General features: G+C 37.6%; 3 protein-coding genes across 4 annotated transcripts in view; 2 read left to right on the top strand and 1 right to left on the bottom strand.

The window, feature by feature from the left end:
• The first annotated feature begins 1,893 nt into the window (after positions 1 to 1,893).
• Positions 1,894 to 10,796, top strand: LOC139114779 (uncharacterized). Its single transcript, XM_070676685.1, has 3 exons — positions 1,894 to 3,145; positions 6,982 to 8,077; positions 8,976 to 10,796. Exons 1-3 carry the CDS (start codon positions 2,237 to 2,239, stop codon positions 9,713 to 9,715), a joined length of 2,745 nt encoding a protein of 914 aa, XP_070532786.1. The 5' UTR covers positions 1,894 to 2,236; the 3' UTR covers positions 9,716 to 10,796.
• Positions 10,627 to 13,186, bottom strand: LOC139114780 (probable ATP-dependent DNA helicase RecS). Its single transcript, XM_070676686.1, has 3 exons — positions 12,206 to 13,186; positions 11,559 to 11,697; positions 10,627 to 11,274 (listed from the first exon to the last, which is right to left on the bottom strand). The coding sequence occupies exons 1-3, from the start codon at positions 13,109 to 13,111 to the stop codon at positions 10,670 to 10,672; spliced, it is 1,650 nt and encodes a 549-aa protein (XP_070532787.1). The 5' UTR covers positions 13,112 to 13,186; the 3' UTR covers positions 10,627 to 10,669.
• Positions 13,187 to 19,474: 6,288 nt separating this feature from the next.
• The window catches only part of LOC139114778 (SLIT and NTRK-like protein 6), a 36,075-nt gene continuing 30,760 nt past the window's right edge, over positions 19,475 to 24,789 (top strand). The window contains exon 1 of one of the 2 annotated variants that reach the window (XM_070676683.1): positions 19,475 to 19,705. In XM_070676683.1, coding sequence (XP_070532784.1) covers positions 19,503 to 19,705 — 203 coding nt within the window. In that variant the 5' untranslated portion in view covers positions 19,475 to 19,502. The remainder of the gene's footprint in view (positions 19,706 to 24,789) is intronic. The other variant, XM_070676682.1, reaches the window with a different exon arrangement.

The following is a 24,789-nucleotide window of genomic DNA, read 5'->3' as shown; positions in this document are numbered from 1 at the left end:
GACCGTTCATTGTCGGTATTGGTTTATTTTGTGAAGAATAGTGGGAGGAAGTCAATTCCGTACCAAAAACAAAATTTGGACGTATATTTTTGGAGTAATTTCAAAAAAACCTACTAATTTTGGGCGGTTTTCAAGTCCAAATGTACAAAACGAAGACCCTGGCATATCTTTCGTAATAATCGTCCATATTTCGTCGGGATTGTTTCAATTGGTCAAGGTGAGATTTATTCATCCACAACTATATCAAAAATCGAAATATTGAACATTAAATCCTAAAAAAATTGAGTTTTATTTGAGAATCGGAATCCGAAACGAATACTAGCGCTTTGCCGTATATGTCAAAGTCAAAAGTACAAAACGAAGACCCTTGATATCTCCGGTATTTATGGGCCATATTTCGTCGGTATTGGTTTAATTTGTGAAGAATAGTGGGAGGAAGTCAATTCCGTGCTAAAAACAAAATTTGGACGTATATTTTTGGAGTAATTTCAAAAAAACCTACTAATTTTGGGCGTTTTTCAAGTCCAAATGTACAAAACGAAGACCCTGGCATATCTCTCGTAAAAATCGTCCATTTTTCGTCGGGATTATTTCATTTGGTCAAGGAGAGAGTTATTCATCCACAACTATATCAAAAATGGCCATATGAAACATTAAAACATTAAAAGGCGAGTGTTTCAGTTTGACTCCGATGTGATGGTAATTTGGCGTGTATCATGTCTGAAACAGCGTAATTACTGCGTACTAAATACTATAACGTTCGATCCGTCCTTGCCGGTTAGAGTGCATCGTGCCTTTAATCCAAATTCAGGGGTCTTCGGTCTTCGGTCTTCGATCTTCGGTGTTCGGTCTTCGATCTTCGGTCTTCGTTTTGTATACCCCCGTGGGGAAATATGGGGTCAGGTACCGGGTAGCCATCTTGAACAGAATTTTGTTCAAGATGGCGGAGGTTAGTCACCTGACAGAACGATCAACAACAAATATGGCTGCTACCATGAAAACGCCGGTAAAGATTCGAATGGATCAGAAAACCTGCTTTCTTTGTTCGAACGCTGGTATACGAACCAAAAACATTGGCACAGAAGACGGGAAACTGAAAGGATTAATCCAGAAGTACGGGGAAATAGAGTGTAACTATTGTGCGGGTCGTGCGGGCTGCGGGTCACTGCGGGCCAGTGCGGGCTAGTGCGGGCCACTGTTTTTATAGGTTGCGGGCCAGTGTGGGTTGCTGCGGGCAAGTGCGGGTCACTCCTCTCTGGCCAATATTTAGGTTGCGGGTCGCTGCGGGCTACAACTTTCTGAGCACTGAGCAGTTTACAAGTTGTGGGTCACAGTCAGCCATTATATTCTTACGGGTTTTCAGGTTGCTTTGGGGTACTCGAGGTTGCAAAGTGCTGGTTGCTGCCCTGCATTAATTTTTTGTATAATTTCTGACATTTTCAAACGCCTTATCTAATATCTCAATAAAAATAGGGAAACCAGTTGCACCTGTCTTTCCTGAAAAGTGATATCATTCTTGTCTCTATAGAACTTTTTTACTTTAGACTGTTAACAGGGGTAGGCCACCTCAGTAAGTGATTATTTTGCATCGAAAATTTGAGTATTTTCAGCACCTCTGTAATTTGAGTTCTGATGTAATTCAAACAGAAATGTTGCATGTCATCAGTACACTTTTATCAAATAATAATAAACTGATAATTTACAGTTTAAAATATTACAAATGTGTTGAAGAGAAAACAGGCTTGGCACAGGAAACATTCAAGCATGCAAATCAAGAGAAATTGTGGGTAATGTACTGTACTGTATGGAAATACGGTCACGACATGCGATATGCGACCTGAGTAATATAATAAAAAGTCTTGCTCCTCTCATGCATGAGGTCGCTGGTGGCGCACTCAGACCTGCATTGTCGATCAATAGGTGAAACCCGGAAGTGTAATTATCGCAAAGATGTTGTATTTTTCGTGGTATCCACGAAAGGAAATATGACCTTGAAGGAACTAGGTGTTTTTTATGGTTCATTTTATTTCAAGAAATAATTGTACACGAAGATAAGTCTCATTTCTATCGTTTTCGTGCGACCAGCAAATCGACCCGCACTTTGACCTGCAATTTGACCCATCGACCCGCAAAATAACGATACTGGGGAAATAGAGGTAATTGAAGGCAAACTTTGTTGGAACTGTGAACGACGATTGATTTCGATGGATAGAATGGTGTCCAAATTTCGTGAAAAATGCCAGGCATCATGTCGACGTTCAAAAGTATCAAAAGGTGTGCTAAATTCCCATTTTGTGGTACAAGCAAGAAGTTTGTGTCAAATGTGCCCGAAACCCCCGAAAAAGTTACTAGTGTTGAAAATATGTGCAGCGATTCTCCAAGAAGAAACTCCAATAACATTAAGCTGAGTGCCATCATACCTCGGCAGATATTTTCCCAAGAGGGACGTCAACAGTGCTGTACGCCAAATAGTGGGATAAGCGATGCCAAGAAGGACATAACCCCCGTAACTCCAAGCAGTACCACATTTGCTTCTGATCATACTTACTGCAAGCCAGTTAACAACACGCAGACTGCCTTGTCAGTACATAAGGCTAAAAATGAATTAGATGAAGTTAAAGTAAGTAATAAGGAATACGACCCAGTACTTTACAGTCTGAAAGATTTATCTTCAAGCCCAAAACCAGACCAGTCTCTGCTCAGCCAAAGTGAAATGTTTGCTCTGATTGCCTCTGTTAAGACCCAGTCTGCTGAATCAGTAGCTGCCATTGCCATGAAAATCCCGAATGTAGCCTCCCATATAATGAATTTGATGGCCAAGAAAATTGATGACACTGCAAGAAATATGGGAAACCGGAAACATGGGTTTGTGAGCTACTTGATGAAGAAAGATTTCAACAGTCTGAAATCATTTTCTTGGACTGAGGTGATTGGTGAAGCCATTGAAAGATTTCCGGAGATTATACAGCTGGTAGTTGCATGCGCTTTGCCCATGGAAAAAAGATCATTAATGGAGAAGCTAAAAGATTTCATGCCAAGATTAGGCCTGATGTATGCAATTCTCATGCAGACTAGGATCCATGATCTCAGCAAAGTTCAGCGGGTTATGTCAATGCTGTTACAAGACCACTTGACAGACCAGAAGGTGAGTATGACTATGAATAATTCTGACTTGATACTTAATATCAGTGTCCGTGAATGGGGTTTGAAAAATTTGGATGAATACATTTAAAAATTTCAGGGCTGTGTGTACAGGCCTGGTGGTATGTATACAGTAATTTCTTAGTGTACCCAGATAGGTGACCACAGAACTGAAACACCTGTGTATGTACCGGTACATTGGTGTGGCAGCATAGATTTTACAAGGCCTAATACAAGGTCTGAAAATTAGCAGGAAATCAGGTGTTTAGATTTTCTGTAAAATGAGCCGATTTTGGCACCATTTTACTACTGGTATAGCCACAAACTGATGACGTCAAAATCGCCGTACACAAAACACAGACGCCCGTATTTGCGGCACTGACTAACTAATAAGATTAAAATAATATAAATGTGCACTTTCTTCAAATCACTGTCACAATTTCCGACTGCTTAGTTTTTGTATCGGGTGAAGTACAGTGGGGGCCAGGAATTGGGGTTAGCTGACCAAATTGTCGGAACGGAGCGAGCGAAGCGAGCGGAGTTCCGACAATTTGGTCAGCTAACCCCAATTCCTGGCTCCCACTGTGCTTCACCCGACACAAAATCAAGCAAATGAAGACCATCACAGACTTTTTAGGGTTAGGGTAAGTTAGTTCATGTGATCGCGGCAATAATTCCGTCTCATTCCAGGTACAATATGTCCTCTCTCACGTTTTATTCAGCAAATTTCTTATCATGTACAAACTGACCCCGACGGCAATGGCCATATTGACCCCTTTTCAATACCGCACTTGCCAAAGATGGCATCATCTTACGTAACAGAAACCAGCGTACTTTGAAATGCAAATAGCAATCGATATGACGGCCCCAAAAACTTTCTCTGCTTTCATTTGCATACTTTTCTGACACACTAAAATTCACACCTGCATGGTTTCACCGTACACTATAAAAAGCCGGCATAGGCTGCACACTGTCTCTTGCTGGCTGCTTTGCTGCTATCAGAAATATTAGACGAACCTGATAGCTTTCACTATTTTTTCACTATAATTTCAAAGGCATACAATATACGTAAGTCAAACAGTAATAATATTCGTCACCAGGATTTCGGTTTTATACTCAATAATGCACTCCTGGCGCTGTAATGTTTCATGCATTCCTATCTTTTCTCTTTTAGATACACCATGGCACAGCGTGCAGTGTTGGGAGCAATCGGTTGTTCTTTTCCGTTATTCGTGATTTATTTCTTCAAGTCACGCCGGATGAACAAACCGCTGTAGAATGGTGTCAAAAGAATGGCCTGTTACACAAGAGGCCAACTGTCAGTGCGGCAGAGATATGAGGTTGCGTCGCCGGAGTGGCCGGGATACATGCCATTGGTGCTGTCCCGACCGCTCTTGCGGCGCGGCTATTTCAGTCCGCACTGACAGTTGGTTTCATTTATGCCATTTACCTTTTGTCACCATTCTACAGTTGATGTATTTTTGGTGTTTTAAGTTTTCAGTTACTGATACTTCTTTTCAGTTGTCCATCTCTTCAAAATCTGTTGTGGATTGGTTTAATTTCTGTCGTGAGATTTGTTTTCTTTATCTTCGCGATCATGCCTCCGAACAGGTTGGTGGCCCCGGCTGTATTGTGGAAATTGATGAATCTAAGTTCGGAAAGTCCAAATACAGTCGGGGTCGACACCGTGATGGACACTGGGTCTTTGGAGGCATCGATCGCGATTCTTCAGCTTGCTTTCTCATTTCTGTTGACCGGCGTGATGCGAATACCTTAATTCCTTTGATTTATCGATTTGTTCGTCCAGGTTCTACTATTATTTCTGATGAATGGAGGGCTTATTCTTCGTTGTCCAGGTCTCCTCAGTTCTCTCATTTGACCGTTAATCATTCTCTTCATTTTGTGGATCCTCAAACCTTCGCCCACACCAACACCGTGGAAGGCATGTGGATGCATGCCAAGCGAAGGGTGGGGTACACATCTTCAGATTTATTTCCAACTTATCTTTATGAGTTTATGTGGCGGAAGCGTTTCGGCGATAAAGCTCACGCGTGGATGTCACTTGTTCAACATATTTCAGTTCTTTATCCTTTCAGTTAACAGCCCCTTCATCGACCCTACACTGCACTTTAAACAGCTAGCGTATTGTGCCAAAGTTTTCAGATGGTGTCAAAACTAAAACGACAAAGTCAACAGTTCAGGAGGCCACTAACGTCGATGTGATGTGTGACACTGGTAATGCACAAACCACATGAAGAAATGAGTTCATACTACTGACAATATGGACGCTACATCATATTGGTAGCGGATTTTGTCTACTTCTGTACTTCATGCACTTCGTCAATTGGTAGAAAACCGAAGTAACAAGCCCCTGATAGTGACTGTATGGACCGTGCATTGTGACATTGACAGCCAATTTATTTTTCGCTTCAGTACTGAATTGACTTCGTCATTTGGCGGAATTTTATAATGTAATTGTCGTAGTATGTTTCACGAATTGTTCTTCACATTTTCATCCACAATAGGAATGAAACATTGCATTTCACATATGCTAACTGATGAACATCTTTTATATGAAGTATATTATGTCAAAAATGGAACACATATCTTTTATATTGTAAAAAAAGGCAGCAAACAATTCAACAATAAATATCAAACACACATGTAACAATAAATAAAGTATCTTAAAGAAGCTACAGTTTTTCAATAACTGTGTGAATACACCAAATAATATGGGAAAAAATCACAAAATTATGTGCACAACAAAGACGAAAATAAAAAAAAATCAACACAAACAATAAAGAAACGAATACACTACCATGAATTCAATAAAAGAAAGAAAATACGTAAATGAATTTAAATGTGCATTAAATGTGAACATTATAAATTAACCAGTTCCTGTTCACCATTATCATACTAATGTTTATATTAAACATTGCATCCCCTTCCTGCAACTTGTTCTCGTGGAGTACAGGTTATAGGTATAGTGTTTCACATGCTGAAGGTCCTGGGTTCGAGTCCCGGCGGTAGCATAAGATGTTATAAAAATATACTAACTTTATAATTAATGCTTTCTCTCTCTCGCTAATCAACTGTTTCTTCCACATAGGTGTATAGATGGCTGAAGAAGATATAGACATAGACATAGATAGACTTGAGATAGTAGTAGAATTAGAGAGAGCATAGACAGCAATAGTGAAAATTGGGACCCTTCTTTTCAATCATTTCCCCCTAAGTTTCCAAGCCCCCATTCCTAACTCTTACCCCCAAAATAATTTATCGCCCCTTTTAGAACGTAACCTTTGACCTCATTTCCATAAGTACGCACATCTTTGACGTCATCAGTTTGTGGCTATACCAGTTGTAAAAAAGGTGCCCCGATTTTGATTATAGGCTTAATTAGAGACATTACTTGTGAATATTGAAAAATTTCAGACCCTGTCACAGCGCTGTGTATAGACATGAGTTCACAGTTCTGAATACAGACATGTACTGTAGCCCCTGAACAATGACGTGGCGTCTTGGCTGACACAGACCTGTACCACAGGCTGTATCAGAGCCTGTGCAGGGTGTGTCACAGAAGCAATTTTTTTTTGCTGTGTAAGACTGGATTGAATTTCTGCTATATTGCAGAAAATGTTTAATAATGTTATCTTGTCTGTCTACATGCAGAATAGATGTATTTTCAAGTAGTCAAACAACAGAAACAGCTTTTCATATGAAACAAATTTCATGAAAAATGGTAAAAAAAAGAGCTACATTGTCCCTTTAATGTCTACAAGAAGTCATCTCCTGTATTTCATGTAAGCAACTAATTTACCTTTAATATGCCTTCTCCAGATTTTTGACAGACTGCAGAAAGTTGGTGTGTGCTTGTCTTATACTCGGAGTAGAGCTGTCATAGAAGAAATTGGAGGTCACTTCAATGCTGAGATGATAGATGCCATTAAGTCTGGCAAACGGATACGATTGGTTGGCGACAATAGTAACTACCGTGTTGGCGTCCATGATGAACGTATCGGCAAACATAGCACTATGCACCATGACTTTGCATCAGCTGCGATAGTACAGTTGGTCAACTTTGATAAATACAGTAACCTATCACCACAGCTTGATTACTTGGGTATCAACCATCAATCATTTCTGATGAGTGATACTGAAGCAACAGAACTAAAGATGGAATATGTCATTCACATAGCACGTGTAGCAGTGCGTGTGTTACCGTGTTTCCAGTTCTTGAAAACTGTCATACCTGAACACATTGTAGGAAAATGTAGCCAAGAACTAGCAAAGAAAAGCAAAGTAATTCCATTGCCAGTCTTGGTAGATTGCAATGAGCAGAATTACAGTGATGTGGTTCAGATATTGGAATTTTATGAAGAAACTCTGAATGACGTCTACACCAAAGCTGACATACCCTTTGATGACAAAGTTAAAGTGCATATTGGAGGTGATCAGCTCACCAGGGATCGGTTTTCTGGTGCCAAGCGCCTGAGAATTGGAGGAGCAACTGCCATGGAAAGATTTGACCATCTCAGCCCAATCACATTTGAATTTTTTCATATGCAGATGAACTACCTGCAAGTATTCTATAAGGTTCTATATAAGGAGAATAGTGTTCAAGAAATCGGCACAATGCGCTCAGAGCAACAGCGTATCTTGAGAAGGACTGTGACAGCTGAGGTACAGCGTGATTATGATGCTGATGCTGAATTTGCAATTTCATTCATTGATGCGTACATTACAGAGGCTCTGATGGAATATTTTGGCCTGGAAACTACCAATAGCACGCCTACAAGAAATCGACCACCTCCAGATCTTGTTAATGCTGATGATTGTCGAATGTGGATGAACTCAACGTTTCTGGATCTCATTGACCAGTTTGTTTGGCCTAAGAAGGAAATAAATCTGTCTGTACAAGCTGAAACTGTCATAGGTATGTTGAAGGGACATTAACGGGACAAAGTCACTAATTTTTTAAAATAATTTGGTTATTTTGGTTTCTTTTGAAAATCATCTATGTTGTTCTGCTCATTGAAAGATATTCACCAGTTGTTGTGATTCAACTCTCACAATGTACATGGTCATAACATTGTATCCAAATACAATTTTTAGTAAACACCAAAAAGTGAATGATGGAATTAATCATGCATTATGTTCAAGTACAGTGTGTAAACTGAACTGTGACAACCAAGAATTACAGTAAACACAGTGAAATACCGGTACATACTAAATTAAAAGAAACTAAAATACTCAAAAAATGTCAAAAAGGGTGACTTTGTCCCTTTAAAAGTAGTATTTGATGATTATTTCACAAATTTTGTTGTGTGAAATAGCTACATATATAGTATACCACATGCTGCCACAAGTACTATGATGTAAGGTCATGTAAGGGTCATTAAAGTGTCCAAATTTAATGCTCTTGATCAAATAATTATCTGTAATTTAGTTTTGTATATTTAACCCTTAATGTTCCATTGACTTGAAATGTACACCGCCTCCCCCCAACCCCCACCCCCCACTCTGAACGAGGACATTCACATTGGCTTGGTATATGTACAAATCAATACCTGCATTCACAAAGAACTTTACCTTGGATCCTTTGTCAAATGCAAATTATAAAAGTATGATTTCTCATTTAAAATAGCAAACAAACTTGTATAATCAAACAGTTTATTGAAACACATGCAAAGGATAATGTGAGGTAATACAGAGAAAGGGGCCTGTGTGTGAGGCATTGCTTTAGAGTGCTGAAGTTTGTGTCTTCATGCATATGGCCATGGCATCTTAAAGGTTATTATGTGCTAAGTCAGTGTATCTACTTTTCTTTGCAGATGATGGGAGTGTTGTCACAATGAAGCTTGCAGATGGAACATCATGTGTGATACTACTACAGCCAAAACAGATGCATAGGGAACCAACAGACTATGTCAAAAATTATGGCCACACAGTTTTGGAGTTAGGACTGTTGTTCAAATCAATGTGTGATATGTGTAAACTACCTGATAGGGATAGGGGTATCCGGATATTAAAAATGGCAATGGTAATTTTCAAATCTTCTAACAATCTTTCAAAATATGCCCTTGAAATTATTCGTTTATTAGTACATCAGTTATGTATATTGTCAGAACGAGAGGCATTGGAAGAGTTTTATGGTTTGTTTGTGAACACGAAAGGTAAAATAGATTCATTCATACCAGCAGACAGACAAATGGAGTACATCATAAAGCTTGTCAAATCAAATATAAAGCATATGTACTCTAACAAAACTGAAAGTAATATTAAAAAAGTTACCAGTGCAATTGCTGGCATATCAGACATTGCTGAAAACTTTGATAAATCAAGTAGAATTCTTGTTAGAGGTAAAAAACACTCAGCAATATCTGCACAAGAGGATGAAATGGCAATTATTGAAGACCTTAGAAAGATAAGACCATTCCAATGTTTAGCGGGGAGGTACCACCCCTCTTTTGCACACATCAGCAATACCATACAAGACAACCTTGACAGGCAACACTTCTATGAATGGATTGATAGAAACATTGTGAAATTTGCTACAGAATTTGGGAAATAACTTGAGTGTACTGAATTGTTATGCAATTGATTGCTAAAGACACAAGCCCTGCTTTATTTGGTAGTATGATATTTAGGTAATTAGGTAATTGTATTAAGTACAACTCAGGTCTGTACAATAAATCATGCTACCTAAGTCTACCTAAGTTTGGGTTCTGACCAGAACATTTTGAATCATCAGTGGAAATGTTGTGTACACACAGAAGAGACAAATACGATGACTCCCTCCATTTGTGTTTTGAGTATCTATAGCATTTCATATCCCTTCAAGAGAATAAACAATCTGTTAAGGACATTGTGACATTTTACTTAAACAGCGGAACTTAGAGAAAACTTTGGCTCAGTGTGTATTCCTAGTATTCTCTTTTTAGTCCCCATATAGAAAAGCTTGCCTGCTGTGTGTGTCTGTGTGAGTCCATCCACACCAAAATCTTGAAAACCGCTAATTAAGCTAGTTTTTTGTGTGTGGTTACATTCTGGGCTGTAGATTGGATTTGGTTCAAATGAAGTTGACTCTCAAAATTATGCATTGTGGCTTCACTTCAAAAAATGTGAAAATGGTAAAAAATGAAATCTCAATAACAAGTTGTCAGATCTCATTGAAAATTAGTATGGAAGGACCTTCGGTGGACCTCATACACTTTTGTTGATTATGTGAAGATATTTCAAGTTTTAAATTTATACTGAGTTTTTGGTGATTTTTCTCTTATGATAAAAAAACCTCTTCTCTAAAATTGCTTGTCCAATTGTTTTTAAATTTGCAATAATATTTCTGTGAATTTGATTGAAGGGTTGAATTTTGATGTAAAATTTCACAAAAGAGAAAACAAAATATCTTATATATTGCCACAATGAAATAAAACAAGTAACACAGAATGTCAGATTAATAAATACTTTTATTCAAGACAGTGTACTGCAGCTTGTAGTGACAACATGAGTCCCTGACAAGAGAGTGTCAGGTTGCAACTTTTGAAATAAGCTTAAATATATTTTCAACGTATGAAATATTTAAATAAGTAAAATCAGAAAGTAAATTATTTCTATTTGAATATTTGATATAATTTAATGATATTTTCTCTGCTAAAGCTGGTGTCAATCCAGTGACAACAGAAGGTGATGGGTTACTGGACAGTGAATTTTCTGCATCAAAGTACTGACATAAAACTCCATACAGTATTTTTACCTTGTGAATATCATGATGTTCATTTTCATTGGGAAGTGACTTCATTTCAGAATCTACTCCGAATTGCTGATGACAGCCATCAAAATCAAAATCTGAGGTGACTTGACAAGACGGTGAAACTGGAGGAGAACAGTCCTTACACACACAGGATGTTTTGCAATTGTCACAACACTCATGGTGTATCCTATTTTCAGTGAAAATGTCTTGTCCAAATGCCTTTGCTAAGAACACCCGACGACAACCATCTGTTGTACAGTAGTTCCTCATTTCTGCAGACATACCTTGAACATTGCTGGCGATATCAGAGGGATTATAATGAAGTATTGCTTCTGTTGGTTCTCCATCTCTGCCACCCCTTCCTACTTCTTGCACGTAGGCTGAAAAAACCCAAAACAAACAAAGCATTTAATCAATCACATAACATGTACAGTAATGATAAAAGTGTGCTCTTCATTTTATAACTATGCCATATTTGTATCAGGCACCACTTGGTATTTATCTGGTTAAAACTTACATAAGTGCTCATATTTTGAGATTTATAATACTTGAACACAGATATTTCAGTATGTCCGCAGGGAGTAATATTATTTTAAAAGTAAATTTTTGAAAATTATGCCAAAGTTGAAGCTCCTTGGCCTTAAAAGTCAATGTCAAGACATACTTTCTATTGTCCGTGGAACACCAATATGGATAACTCTTCTCACTGCCACTGGATCTGCTCCCATTCCATAAGCCTCTGTAGCAAGCAGTAATCTAAGTCCATCCTCACAGCTCATACTATCAACAACTTCTTTCTTCATCTGACAAACAATATTTAAAAAAAATTATATTAATTGATGGACCTCAACATTTACATTTTTTACAGTGGTTATTTGCCCAAGCTAAAACTGGACAGAAACTATGGTACTTTTATAACACCTGTCATCATGGAGGTTCATCAGTGTGGAAATAAATTCTTTCAAAGATACAATGAAATTTTCACTAGTCTTAGCTCTATAGCCTATATCTACTTCTAATGTGTATGATGTTCATATGGCTCATCCCTCCTTATCGCCTATGCAAGATGAGATAGGAATTGTTGGTGCTTAATACACCAATATTCATGCATATAGACAATTGCTAGTCACTAATTAAATTTGCTGCAGCCAGAATATTTTTTCCTAATCTCACCAAATAATTATCTCTCTATTAACTCACCAATTATAGCAGCATTGTTCTAAATCTTAATTTACCACACATTATAATTATTGAGATTATATACTGATTCGAAAAATATTACATACATTATCAAAGTAACTATTAATTTACCTGGTTTGTGCAAGAAGCGTGAAATTGTGCAACCAAACTTGGAACTATGTCATCCTTTCCATCATATTGTGGTGTTAATGCCGCTTCGTGTATGTAACCACACCATTTCAGAGAACAGTAGACAATTGTTCTTGGAAATGAGCTTCCTAAATCTCTTAATTCTTTAATCAGGGGATTAACAATGCTGTCATATGAGTCTTGAATTTTCGTGTTTGGCAGCCTCTTTCGAATCGAAAACATTATATTCGGTCTGTCGATACTGGCTGACACTATTGTTGTGCGATGTAATAGAAGTTGGGCCGTAATTTCTTCCTGTGTGCGCTTTGAAGCAGTTGCGGTGAGAGCCAACACATGGGCCTTATTGAAGAGGGCACGGAGGTCTTTCAAATCTCTAAATTTCGGACGAAAATCCGCCCCCCACTGTACCACACAATGAGCTTCGTCAATCACGATGTGCGACACTTTGGTTTGCCACATCTCATTTCGCATCACACGAAAAATATTTGGTTTCAGTATGTCCTCAGGATGCGATAACACGTACGTATGTTGACATGCATGAATTCTGGACTCGTCAAATGTGGCAGTTATTTGTACGGCATCATCTGTAAGCTTCCTGAGTTGTTCTTCTATGATAGCATTCAATGGCGAAATTATAATTACTGTTGACGGTGCTGTAGTACCCTGCATCATGTATGGAAGTGATTCGAATATTAGGGATTTCCCGTATCCAGTGGGTAAGAGACCAATACAATCACCTTGCAATGATGCCTTGAGACAGTCGACTTGCTTAGGTTTATAGCCAAAGTACGGTGATGAACGTTTCTCGTTCAACTTGCTCAAGATAAGTTTAGTTTTACAAACAAATTCTAACATTGTGGACAGCGCCATATTGAATGGAACTTTCATCCAATCACAGCTTGTTTTATTTTAATCCAATAGCGTCCATGTTTACATTAGCCGGTACCTGACCCCATATTTCCCCACGCCCTCTACCGGGGAAATGGGTCAGGGAACCAGACTAAGAAAGCAGGCGTTATGAAAACGAGGCGGGGAATCCTCTGTTTGTCCGTGTTTCCCTTCTTAACTCCACTGCAATGATGGATTGCACAACGCACAAATTTAAGACCAGCCACAGAAAACTCAGGTTCCTTGTTTGTTTGTGCGTTTTTGTTTTTTTTCCTTAAGTATGATTGATTCCATATAATACAAAAAACAAATAAAGAGTTGTATTTGTATTCATGTTTATCCATAAAGAACTGTGTTTGTTTATCTTTGTTTGTTTGTTTGTTTGTTTGTTTACAAGTGTAGTCACTAAATCATAAATGATACTTAAAAAAGTATCTTATATGATCCCACAGATATGAAATAAACACCGTCACTCGTGATCAGTCTATTCCCAGTATTCCGCTCGGCGTCTATGCCCCCATAGATGCGTGTACATATGCCTGAGAAAAACCCTCAAGCTCTCAGGCATATGTACACACGTCTATAGGGGCATAGACGCCGAGCGGAATAGAACGATCACAAGTGACTGTGGAAATAAAGCATACCCCGCCTTTACCGTGGGTAGTGAGCACCCATATGTGTCTACCACTCTCTCTAAATACTCACTATCACATACGTTGAAACTCCCAAAGTTCTCTAATTATGGGCAGAGAGTGTACGTTAGGAGAGAGTTGCATTGAGTCAAATCATGATAGTTTCCTTGTAGTGTTTCTTTCGACATCTACATTGCATTTGAAACAACAAAAAACGCAATAGTTATGTTCGTTGAAGCATAAACAACAATGCAAAAAACAACAACAACAACAACAACAACAACCAGATTTCTGGGTTTACTGGGGTTTCTGCCCTATATTGCGTACACCCACACATCGCGTTCACCCCACTCACACGTTTCATATGAAAATAGGAACGCAAATCATCGCGTTCCAGCGCCACTCAAACATTTACAAATGGCAGTTGTGTTTGATTTGCATTACAAATGATGGTATTCTATGATTCATTTGAATTGCATACAATTTAGATAAATCATTGTGCCATAAGTATGAGAAGATTATAAACAACTTGAGAAAGAATTGTTCCCCAAAATTAGACCCTGAAATATTGAACTCTTTCCAGGCTTTCATGTTTATCAATTACCTACACTTCTGGACCCATATGTTCAAGTGATATACGAGAAGGAAATATGCCTGTTTTCTTTATAGCCTAGAACACAGTCCCTCTATCTGTACCTAGATGATGCAGACTTAATTGAGAGTCAATTTATAGACGAGACAAAATCACAATGGCGTAGCAAAGGACACCGGCGAAACAATTTTGATCAATGTCCTCCCCCCCCAAAAAAAAAATGTGTAAATTTTCAAACAAAAATCTGACGAAAAGACCTGGAATAACAGAGAGATTATCAAAGTACATCTTGCTTTAGTGATCAGGACAGACAAATAGGGCCCAATGGCTTTACAGTTGCGTTCAAAAATACTAGTGGGGGCTGCTTTGGGGACTTGAAAGTTTTTCTCTGCGTATAAACGGGGACCTGGAAATATTTTGGTTCCCTATTAGGCCGCGTTCAAAAAAAGTGGTGGGGGGGCTGGAGGAATTCAGGGGGGGATTCGAAAATTTTTGGGGTAGTCGAGGGGGGACTTGAAAGTTTTGCTCTGCCTATAGGGGGGGGACCTGAAAATTTTTGGCTCCCAACATTTTGATGTCGTCCATGGTTCTAATGTTAGTAATAATTAAACAAAATCTAGAACCGTTTTGTCATATTTTATGTCTTTAATCTCGAAAAAGTCTAAAAATGTATGAATGACATTAAATTTTCGTAGAACAAGTTGGACTTGTAATGGGGCAGGAGCTACAACTGTTGATAATTTTTCAATATTTCTATGCAATGTATCAAACACAGTTTCTTGGTGTCTCTCTATATTCAGTTTGTCAACAAAGCCAGTTTGTCTAAATATTGGTGATAATTGAATGATGCAAAAGCACGGTACACGTAGGCTGTGTTGGCAAGCTGAATACTGGATAGCTCAACATTCTGTAGGGAATAGAACAAGAACACAATTGTATAAACTGAACAAAAATATTGTCAAAATAAAAAGTTAATACAACTACTGCCCTGCTACTACATACTGGCAGTGACAGTGATACACGTAGCTCTGACTCTGATGTAGTTTAAGAAGAGTTTCGGTCATAGGACACTCAATTGACAGTGAAACATACATCTACTTGTACACAAGATCCAGCCAGAGAGCAACACATAGAAGACTAGGGGACTAACAGTTACCATGGATTTTTGAATTCTAGCATATGAGAACAATCAAATATTAGAGAAAAAAGATGGGGTCACCATAATTGATCTTATACAAATATACGATGAAAAGTCAGTTTTTCTAAAATCACTTAAAATCAATATATAAAACCATTCATTTCAAGTTCATGCGGTGAATGAAATTTTCACATCTCATTGTACCAATAACACAAAAGTAAAACTTTGAAAAGTAAAGACTCTAATTTAAATGGAAAAATGTGTGACTAAATGGAATCTTTTATTTTTTATCAAATTTGCCATTATTACACCCAAAATTTCTGAGATTAAAACATTAATTTCATGGAATATTTTAACCTTCCAGTATTGTCAATTTTGTAAACATTTTATAAGTGGCACCTAAGTTGTATATGTCTTGTACTTTTGAAGAAAAAAATTTGGTAGGTCACGTGCACTGTGCTCATTTTTTCACAATTTGGTTAAACGTAGCTAGGAATACACAATTTTCATACTCTCTCATGATTGTCATTTTGTGTGCTTTTCAGCTGGTGCCATTGAACTGGCCAGAGTTGGATAAACTCAAGTCGGCTTAGACTGAGAAATCCAAAAAGTTCACTGATGCATTTAAAAATGAATCAATTTAAGAACTTGCCCTAGGTATATGGCTCTACAACCTGCTGATACAGTAAGAGATAGTGTTGAACATTTCCGTGCAGAACGACACATTACATGTTTTTTTCACTCTGCGTGCATTCCTAATAAATATGCGGCTATATGGTAATTTGGGGGGGGGACTTGAAAATTTTTGAGGGTATCGAAGGGGGGGACTTGAAAATTTTTGAGGGTATTGAGGGGGGGATCTGAAAAAAAATAAGATTTTAATCGCGATTCCTCCAGCCCCCCCCCCTCACCATTTTTTTTGAACGCGGCCTCATTTTCCACAGTTTCAGATTCCATAGTTTGGTAGGTACCTCAATGAAAAATGAATAACATTTTTGTCATCCAATGGTTCTTATGTTAGTAATAATTGAACAAAATCTTGAACCATTTTGTCGCATTTCATGCCTTTTATTTCGAAAAAATTAAAAAAAATGTACGAATGCCATTAAATTTCATAAGAAAAACAACAAATATGCCTATTAACGGAACAAAAATTCAACTGTTGGTAAGTTTTTCAATATTTTTTGCAATGTGTCATATACAATTTCTTGCTGTCTCCCTGCAGCATGCTGAAACACACAATATTCAGTTTGTCGACAAAGCCTGTACATGTAAACAATATACATAATCGATATGATAATAATAAACAATATATATAATGTCACTTGTCAATGATACAAATGCACAGTTACACACGAACACACACTACACAGGCTGTGTTGGTAATCTGAATACTCGATATTTCAACATGCTGTAGGGAATAGAACGAGTAAACGCAGTTGTATAAACTGAACAAAATATGTTCAAAATTATTAAGGCTGCTGCCCTGTTTCTGCCTACGGGGAGTGTCACTGTTACTGCATACTGGCAGCGACAAAGACAGCTGAAACTCTGATGTAGTTGGAGAAGAGTTTTGATCATACGACGTTCATGACAGTGAATTTGTACTTATACACACGATGAGAAAGGAAAGCAACACTGCTGGAAGACCAGGAGACTTGTACCGAAAGGGACAATGGTTGTATCACCGTTCACAAAATAGTGCTGACTAGTAGTACATCCTCCCATAGACCTTAAAAACGGTCTATGATCCTCCTAATTGAATGTATTAGTACAGTACACGTTCACTTCTTTTCTTATATGGCTACCTGTATTTTTTCATTTTATAATGAAATCATTGTCAATGAGTGCAACAAAGATGTAAATGATCAGTAGGTATTATATAAACTTGATTTATTTCAACATTGTATTGTGTATCAACAGCATTTTTTGTAGTTTGATTTTCTTTCGAATCATGTTGAATCACAGCCTACAACTGTCTTGTAGTATATTGACATTGCGATGTACGGTACATGAAATGCAATTGACAGCAATACCGTACATAAAACATATGTAGATTGTGTTGAGAGGTTGTATACTGAATATTTCACCGTAACAAGATGTGAAACAAGAGATTAAAGTTAATACAAAAAGCAAAAACACTGAAAAGTATCAAAAGTTAATGTTTGTAATGTTGTTTGCTTAAGGATTTTTCTACGTCCGATGACAAGTCACCATTTTTCACGAATATGAAGAACAAACAATATTTCAACCATCAATGACACAATAGTAAAACTTTGAACAGTATACGTAAAGATTCCACTTTTTGAAAAAATGTGTGAATAACTGAAATATTTTTATTTGTACCAAATTTGCGAATATTACACCCAAAATTTCAGATATTAAGTTTTATTTGATTGAATATTTCAACTTTCCAGTTCGTCAATTTTGTAAAACCTTTACAAGTGTCATCTACGTACCGTTATATATGTCTTGTACTTTTTATATTTTTTTTCGACGGGTCACCGTGCTAAGGGTTTCATCAGGCAAAGTGTAGCCAGTTCCAATTTGCATATTATCTCATGATGGTATTTTGGGTGCTCTTCAGTGGGTTCCATCGACCTAGTCAGGTTTGGATTAACTCGAGTCAGCTTAGAATGATAAATCCATAAGTCCACTGATGCATCTAAAAATGAATCGATTAAAGAACTTGCCTCAGGAATATGGCTCTACAAACTGCTGACAACATTTCTATAACAACTACAGAACGTGCGTCGAAAAAGGTCGTGTCGAACATCTGAGAGCAGAATTGACATTAGCCTATATACTTATTTTTTCTGCACATACATCCTAATAATATGCGTATATATGATAGTTTCGGGGAGAGGACTTGACAATTTTGATCATACAGATGAGGGCATTTGAAATTGAGAGGGGGTCTAAAAGAAATAAAAACGAGATTTCAATCACGATTCCTCCAGCCCCTCCCCTCACCATTATTTTTGAACGCAGCCTAAATTTTCGCAGAGGGTATGCTGACATCAAGACAATTTACAGATGCTCAGGCAGTTTCAGGATATAGCAGGCATTAATTCTGAGGTGGTGATTTCACATTGTGTGTCACAAACTAACACAATGTGTAAAGTTAATCAACAAAATTTTTCTTTTCTTTGGTTGGTGTATTTTTGACATCGACAAAGATATTTTATCGTGACTCATTATATTCAGCTCGTTATTCTGTTATTTATGAACTTTTTGTATCGTAAATGGTATCGACCTTTTCGAAAATTACCAGCAGTGTATACGTGATAATATTATTGGCCCAAGTACAAGTAGGCTAAATAGCCAGATTACGTAATCGGGAACAATACAAAATGTGCGCAATTGTATCGCTTCAATTACCAATTACCAGACTGTCGAAAGACAAAGAGATACTTCGCTTTTGGCGTTATCTTCTTTTATTGTGCTGTACTTTTAATTTACATATAATTAATGACAGAATAAATGCAGATGCAAATCTAGGCAATTTCAAGTCTATTGCAAATGCTAATACAAGCGTATTACACATTAGTGTCTTCACACCTTTCTCTCAAGACTCTATCGTCCGTCCAGTTCCCTTGACCTTGAGGATGAATACGTTGGATCAAACTGAAAAGGAAAATATAAATCACTGGGAAAAATAATTTTAAAACGAAATCGTGTGTGCGGCGACCCGAGAAAGCGTCTCTGATAGCAATAATGCAACTAAGGTTTACAAGATGTGACATGGTGAAAGAACAGAAAAAAATAACATTTTTGCATGTTAACGCTCAGATAGTAAAATTCTTTGTTAGAAAAACAGAAAATCGAAACTTGGAATCAAACGGCATCAAGTATGTTACTGTAAATATTTGATACAAATAGTGTATTAAAAACCCCCGAAATGTTTCGTTATGCCGTCATGAAGTTTCCCTTATATTCGTTCCGGGAAGGACGATCTGTAAACAAGCTTCAGTAGGAAACCGAATCCGAAACATAATGCTAACCTATTTCCAATCGTAAAACGCTAAAATGGCGTCTCGGTATGATACCTTCTTCTTCCTGATCGTTCTGATTTGTGTACAGCGGCAAGTTTCTTCGCGTTGCTCAACAGATGTTTATCCAGGATGTCAATGTCTTACACAAGAATCACTTAATTGTTCAAACGGAAATATAACAGTCCTACCCAACGATTTCTTCTCACCGAACAAGACGCAGCTGGTCATACGTCAACTGTAAGTATAATTTACAGTATGTACAGTATATGGGAAAGGATGTGTAAAGGCGCAGGTACGGTATCATGAATTGCCCGGAATGACTTTGTGCTCGCGCAGCGCTGCATTTAAATTGTAGACATGTTTTGGCATTCTGACATACAACCGTACCAATATTGAATGAACTTGCAGTAATCTTTCTGTACTGCTGTGCGGCGACGTTCTACATATGACGATAATGTAACTTGTAAGTCCCAGGTTGTGTATTTGAGGGTTTTGTGTAAACTGTATGTTTTTTAAAAAGTTTAGACTAGAAATCCTATTAGCCAAGTGCTACCTTGTTGGAATATTTTGAGAATGTGAATGGAATGAAGATTCAAGTATGACAACAATAGTGATGAATTATGGGTCTCGAGGGACACAATATTATTCGTTATTAATTCATACCATTTATCAAGTAAAATGGAATATCATGGCCGAAAACAGGCAGCCAGTCCAAATGTTTCTGTCACTATTCCATTTATGTTTTCAACATTGCAATCCAGACACAGTCTTGTGTCTACTGCAATCACTGCTATTAAAGCACAGTAGGATGGACAGACAGTGCAGTCATGCTACCCTCATACATGTACTTGATTAATTATAAATATGGTACTATGGGTAATAAATCACTGTCAGAGGAGTCAGTAGATCAGTTTTGTGTTTCCTGAACAATATATTTTCAACAATTTCACTGGCTTTGCCTTGCCAAGGCGTTCATCTGTGTGAATTCTTTTTAGAGGAGACCACAATTAAATAAACAGAAAGTAGACACTAAAATTGTGTTAAGACCCATGTTCACATATGAAGCTATGTGACGTTACAGAGTATGAAATTTTCTCTCGGAATATCAAATATAATGTCCAACCTTTTCATCAAGATAACTTAGCATTTACTGAGTAGATGTAGGCCTGTCTGCCAAGTTAAAACAGTTGACTTTTTTCAACAGTTTTTTCCTTTCAAACCACACCAGAAAATACTCAGCATTGCTGTACATTACATTACATAACAAATATTTATGAAATAACAAATGTCAAAAATATTTTGGCAGCCTTGGGTAGATCTGCTTCCAGGTAGATGTATATTGTAAGGGGTGGACCATTTGATATCCTGGGGGGGGAGGGCTTGGAAGATTGGTGGAGAGCCATTATTTTTTTTCCCACCTGCTTCACCATGAATTATTTTTTTTCTACAGGGCATATGCTGGCAACTTTTTTTTTTCACTTTCCTTCTTCGAGATATATTTTTTTACCAAATTTCGGTGCAATGTTTGTTTGCTTGGTTTTTCACACCCAGTAACAAGATGCTATTCTATCGCACACAGACTATATATATTCAAGAAACTAAATAAAGATATGTAAATACATGTACATTTTTGATTCACTTTACAAAAATATCAGTTTATAGATCTTATTTATACCATGGGTAACACACTGAAAATACAAATCAAACAACCTGATTACTGAGTTCTACATTAAGCATTAACAAACTTACAGTGAAAACTTTTCTGAGAACATCACTGGTGTCATCAGAAGAGATGATGGTATCCTACATATATTTGTAAAATCATGTACATTTATGGCATTTACTTGTGCTTGAAAAAAATATGTCATTGTCTGACAAGTGTCCTGGTTTGAGTGATATTAGCAAGTTGAACAGTCCACTTGACTGACTGAGTCCACTTGACCCAGTTCATGGCAGGCTGTCTCTCTTCTTGTGGTATTTTGACAAAATCCATACATTCAGATTTACACATTTCTGGAAAACACTGGTGAGCAATTTCAATTTCAGCATACTTCCTCTAATCAGAAGGTCATGTATACTGTACAATTGTTCATATTCAGTTATTGTTCCTCAAGCTTGAAATGGTTTATGCTTTATAAAACTCCAGAGTTACTGCTTGATTTTTGTTGATGCTGCAGTGTGCATCGAACAATTGCCAAGATATTTTTTTTTCCGAGTCGCAATGGTCCATAATTGTTTTTCCATCAGCCACTTAAAGCCAGATTTTTTTTTTCGAGCAACTCCACCTAGCATCTTTTTTTTCCCCTAAATCTTCCAAGCCCCCCCCCCCCCAGGATATCCAATGGTCCACCCCTAATAGACATTTACAGTGTTTCATCCAGGATGGCATCAGCAGGGGGCATTTTCCCCCTTTACCAGAAAATTCAGGGGGGATTTCACCAGTTCATGTGTTCTACTTGTATCTCTAAGGTGTGACTGGCAACGTTTCATGGGGGGCTGGTCCCCCTTGACAATTTACTAGGGGGTGCCAACATGTCAACAGAGGGGGAATCCCCCCATCCCCCTCTCTAGATGAAAGACTGCATTAATTCTGGCTTTTTGTTTCAGTAATCTGAACTCTGGAACACTTTTCCAGCTTGTTCTTTAGCTCCATACTGTAAACTCTTCTTTTTTTGCCCAAATTTCTCCAGAGTTTAAATAGATAACTGAAGTTGATTTGTGATCTTTTATGCAGACCTTTGCTTCTTTCAAACTGCTGATCCATTCTTATATTCCTTGAGGATACAAAATTTGAAAGTTTCTGTAGTCAGATTAGTATTTAAAGAATAGTGACGAGGAGGTTTGATTATTCCCATGAACAAGACCAGTCATGTCTTCTACCACGGACACAAGCTTAACTAAAAACTCTGTAATATCCATTTAAATCAATGTCAAATCTTGGCACTATCATACATGATTTGTAGTAAGAATGATGCTTTTCCAGAGTTGAACCTGCCTGGCATACAGGATATTGACTTGGCTATTTTAAAACAGATTAATCAATGAAAATTTGCTGTAACATTTCATGACCATTGTAATAATACAAAGTATTCATTTATTAGCACCTTTGGTATTTTAGTATTTAAAGGGAGGGTGTTGTCAGAAGTGAGTGTATGCGACTTTCTTGTTTACAAACAATGTATTTTATGCATGATATCTGGATGCATCACTTCAACATAGTTGCAACATTTAAATTTTATGATATTCTTTGTTAAAAAACATATTTTAACTTTCATCAATTGCCAACATAACGGTCCCTAGATACAGTGTTAACATCAGTCATATGGGTCCCTGCAACCTTCACTTCCGGTATTCCTTTGTTATCAATAGTTTCCAAACCCTAAAACTCTAATTTTTCAAACAGCTTATTTGACTGTTAAAGTACTAAAGTCAAGAGAGTTCGCATCACTCATGTCTCCATGACGTCAATTACTACTGTTTTCCCTCTAGCAATTGCTTATGAATATACCATTTGAAGTACTTCATTGATATTCAATTATGCCCAGTGACACTAACTGGTCGGTCTCCTGGATACTGTTTTGAGGTGTAGCTGCCTGTTGCCAACACAATGTTTTTTTCAAAGGAATATTTCTTATCTAAGATGACAAGAAAAACCCCTCATACTACATATTTTCAAAAAGCTGAGAATCTAAAGTTAGTATGGTAGCAATAGTTTACTTGAAGGATGAAGGGGGTGTGTATTTTAGGTGCACAATGCAACTCCTCCTGAGTAAGTCCTGTAGAGAAACAGTGATTTTATCTTTCTCAGCTGGAGTCTTTCACTGTCAAAATAAGAAGTTTTATGGCCAGTGCTCTATGCTGGATGTGAGTTTGGGTTGCAGCAAATATCTGTTGAACATCATAGTAATCAGGGCTACCTGGTATATACTTGTAACATAGTTATCAGAGCTACGGTCTGTATACAACATAGTGACGGTCAGACCAGAGCTACGGTCTGTATGCAACATAGTGACCAGGGATACCCTTTATATACAACAATGTGACCAGGGATACCTTCTATATACAACATAGTTGACCATGGATACCCTCCATATACAACATAGTGACCAGGGATACCCTTTATATACAACATAGTGACCAGGGATACCCTTATATACAACATAGTGACGAGATATGCCCTCTATATACAACAAAGTGACCAGGGATACCCTCTATATACAACATAGTGACCAGGGATACTCTCTATATACAACATAGTGACCAGGGATACCCTGTATATACAACATAGTGACCAGGGATACCCTCTATATACAACATAGTGACCAGATATGCCCTCTATATACAAGAGTATTTTAGGTAATACGTATTGAGCTGTCCCTATATTGATACACTGCATGAAGCTCCCTACTGGACAATGATTCTAATTCTGTAAACCCAATGTGGAATGCATTGGCCAAATTAAATCCTTACCACTTCTTGTGGTTGTCCCAGAATCCCATAATTTTGCCATGTTTCAGGCGTTCATTGTCATTGAATCTTGCATATGATGTCTGTGAATATATAGCGACTGAACTTGAGTCGAAAATAAACTGAAAAAATGTTCCGTCTCTTGTTGGAGAACGCATACCGGTATGTTTCAAAAATGTGTTCCCTGTAGGAGCATTTGACCCCTCTTTGCGTATGTCACGTGAGTGTCGATCATGATTATTCAAATTTATTACACGGTCAAAGCGATGCCATAATGCGATGCCGTAATAACCTTATCATTATACATCTTACATTCGTTACTGGGGCACCATATTGTCAGAGTAGTGACTGTTTCATGCAATGTCAACAATTTTTCTTCCGGTTATTGTGCCAGTTGGAACGGTATCTCAGACAAGCTTCTGCAAGTTTTGGATGTGTGTCTGCACTACACATGTACGTACAGAGCGCGTGTGAGACATTATATTACCATGCCCTGCCTGTCGCATTTTGATTGGTCGAGCTGAACCACGTGACTGACCACAAATACACAGTAATGGTTTGTTTACATGCCCGTGAATATGAATAGTAAGATTAACCACTCAAAGTATCGTAACTTTACAGCTCAAACGTAAATCATAATCAATCACAAAATTAAATGGAGCACTTGTAGGTCAATTTTAGATACTTTTTTCTGAAAACATCTCTGGATTTGCCAATTTTTAGCTACTATTGTTATGTAGGTCATTTCCCCCACACTCATCATGACCTGAGTTCAATTAGTCTAGAACATTCTCAAGGTCACTGCCCTTGATGACCTCACAACCTTGAATTCAATTAGTCATGTTTGGAATGTT

Source organism: Ptychodera flava, chromosome 16, assembly GCF_041260155.1.
Source record: "Ptychodera flava strain L36383 chromosome 16, AS_Pfla_20210202, whole genome shotgun sequence".
Taxonomy (NCBI): Eukaryota; Metazoa; Hemichordata; class Enteropneusta; family Ptychoderidae; genus Ptychodera; species Ptychodera flava.
Note: the sequence above shows the minus strand (reverse complement) of the source record. Positions and strands in the feature narration are given on the sequence as shown.

Coding starts and splice junctions, on each gene's coding strand:
- LOC139114780 (XM_070676686.1), bottom strand. CDS start 13,111: ATGAAAGTTCCATTCAATATGGCGCTGTCCACAATGTTAGAATTTGTT. Junction 11,698..12,205: donor ACGCTTCTTGCACAAACCAG/GTAAATTAATAG, acceptor ATTGTTTGTCAG/ATGAAGAAAGAAGTTGTTGA. Junction 11,275..11,558: donor TGTTCCACGGACAATAGAAA/GTATGTCTTGAC, acceptor GGGTTTTTTCAG/CCTACGTGCAAGAAGTAGGA.
- LOC139114779 (XM_070676685.1), top strand. CDS start 2,237: ATGCCAGGCATCATGTCGACGTTCAAAAGTATCAAAAGGTGTGCTAAA. Junction 3,146..6,981: donor ACCACTTGACAGACCAGAAG/GTGAGTATGACT, acceptor TGCCTTCTCCAG/ATTTTTGACAGACTGCAGAA. Junction 8,078..8,975: donor ACAAGCTGAAACTGTCATAG/GTATGTTGAAGG, acceptor TTTTCTTTGCAG/ATGATGGGAGTGTTGTCACA.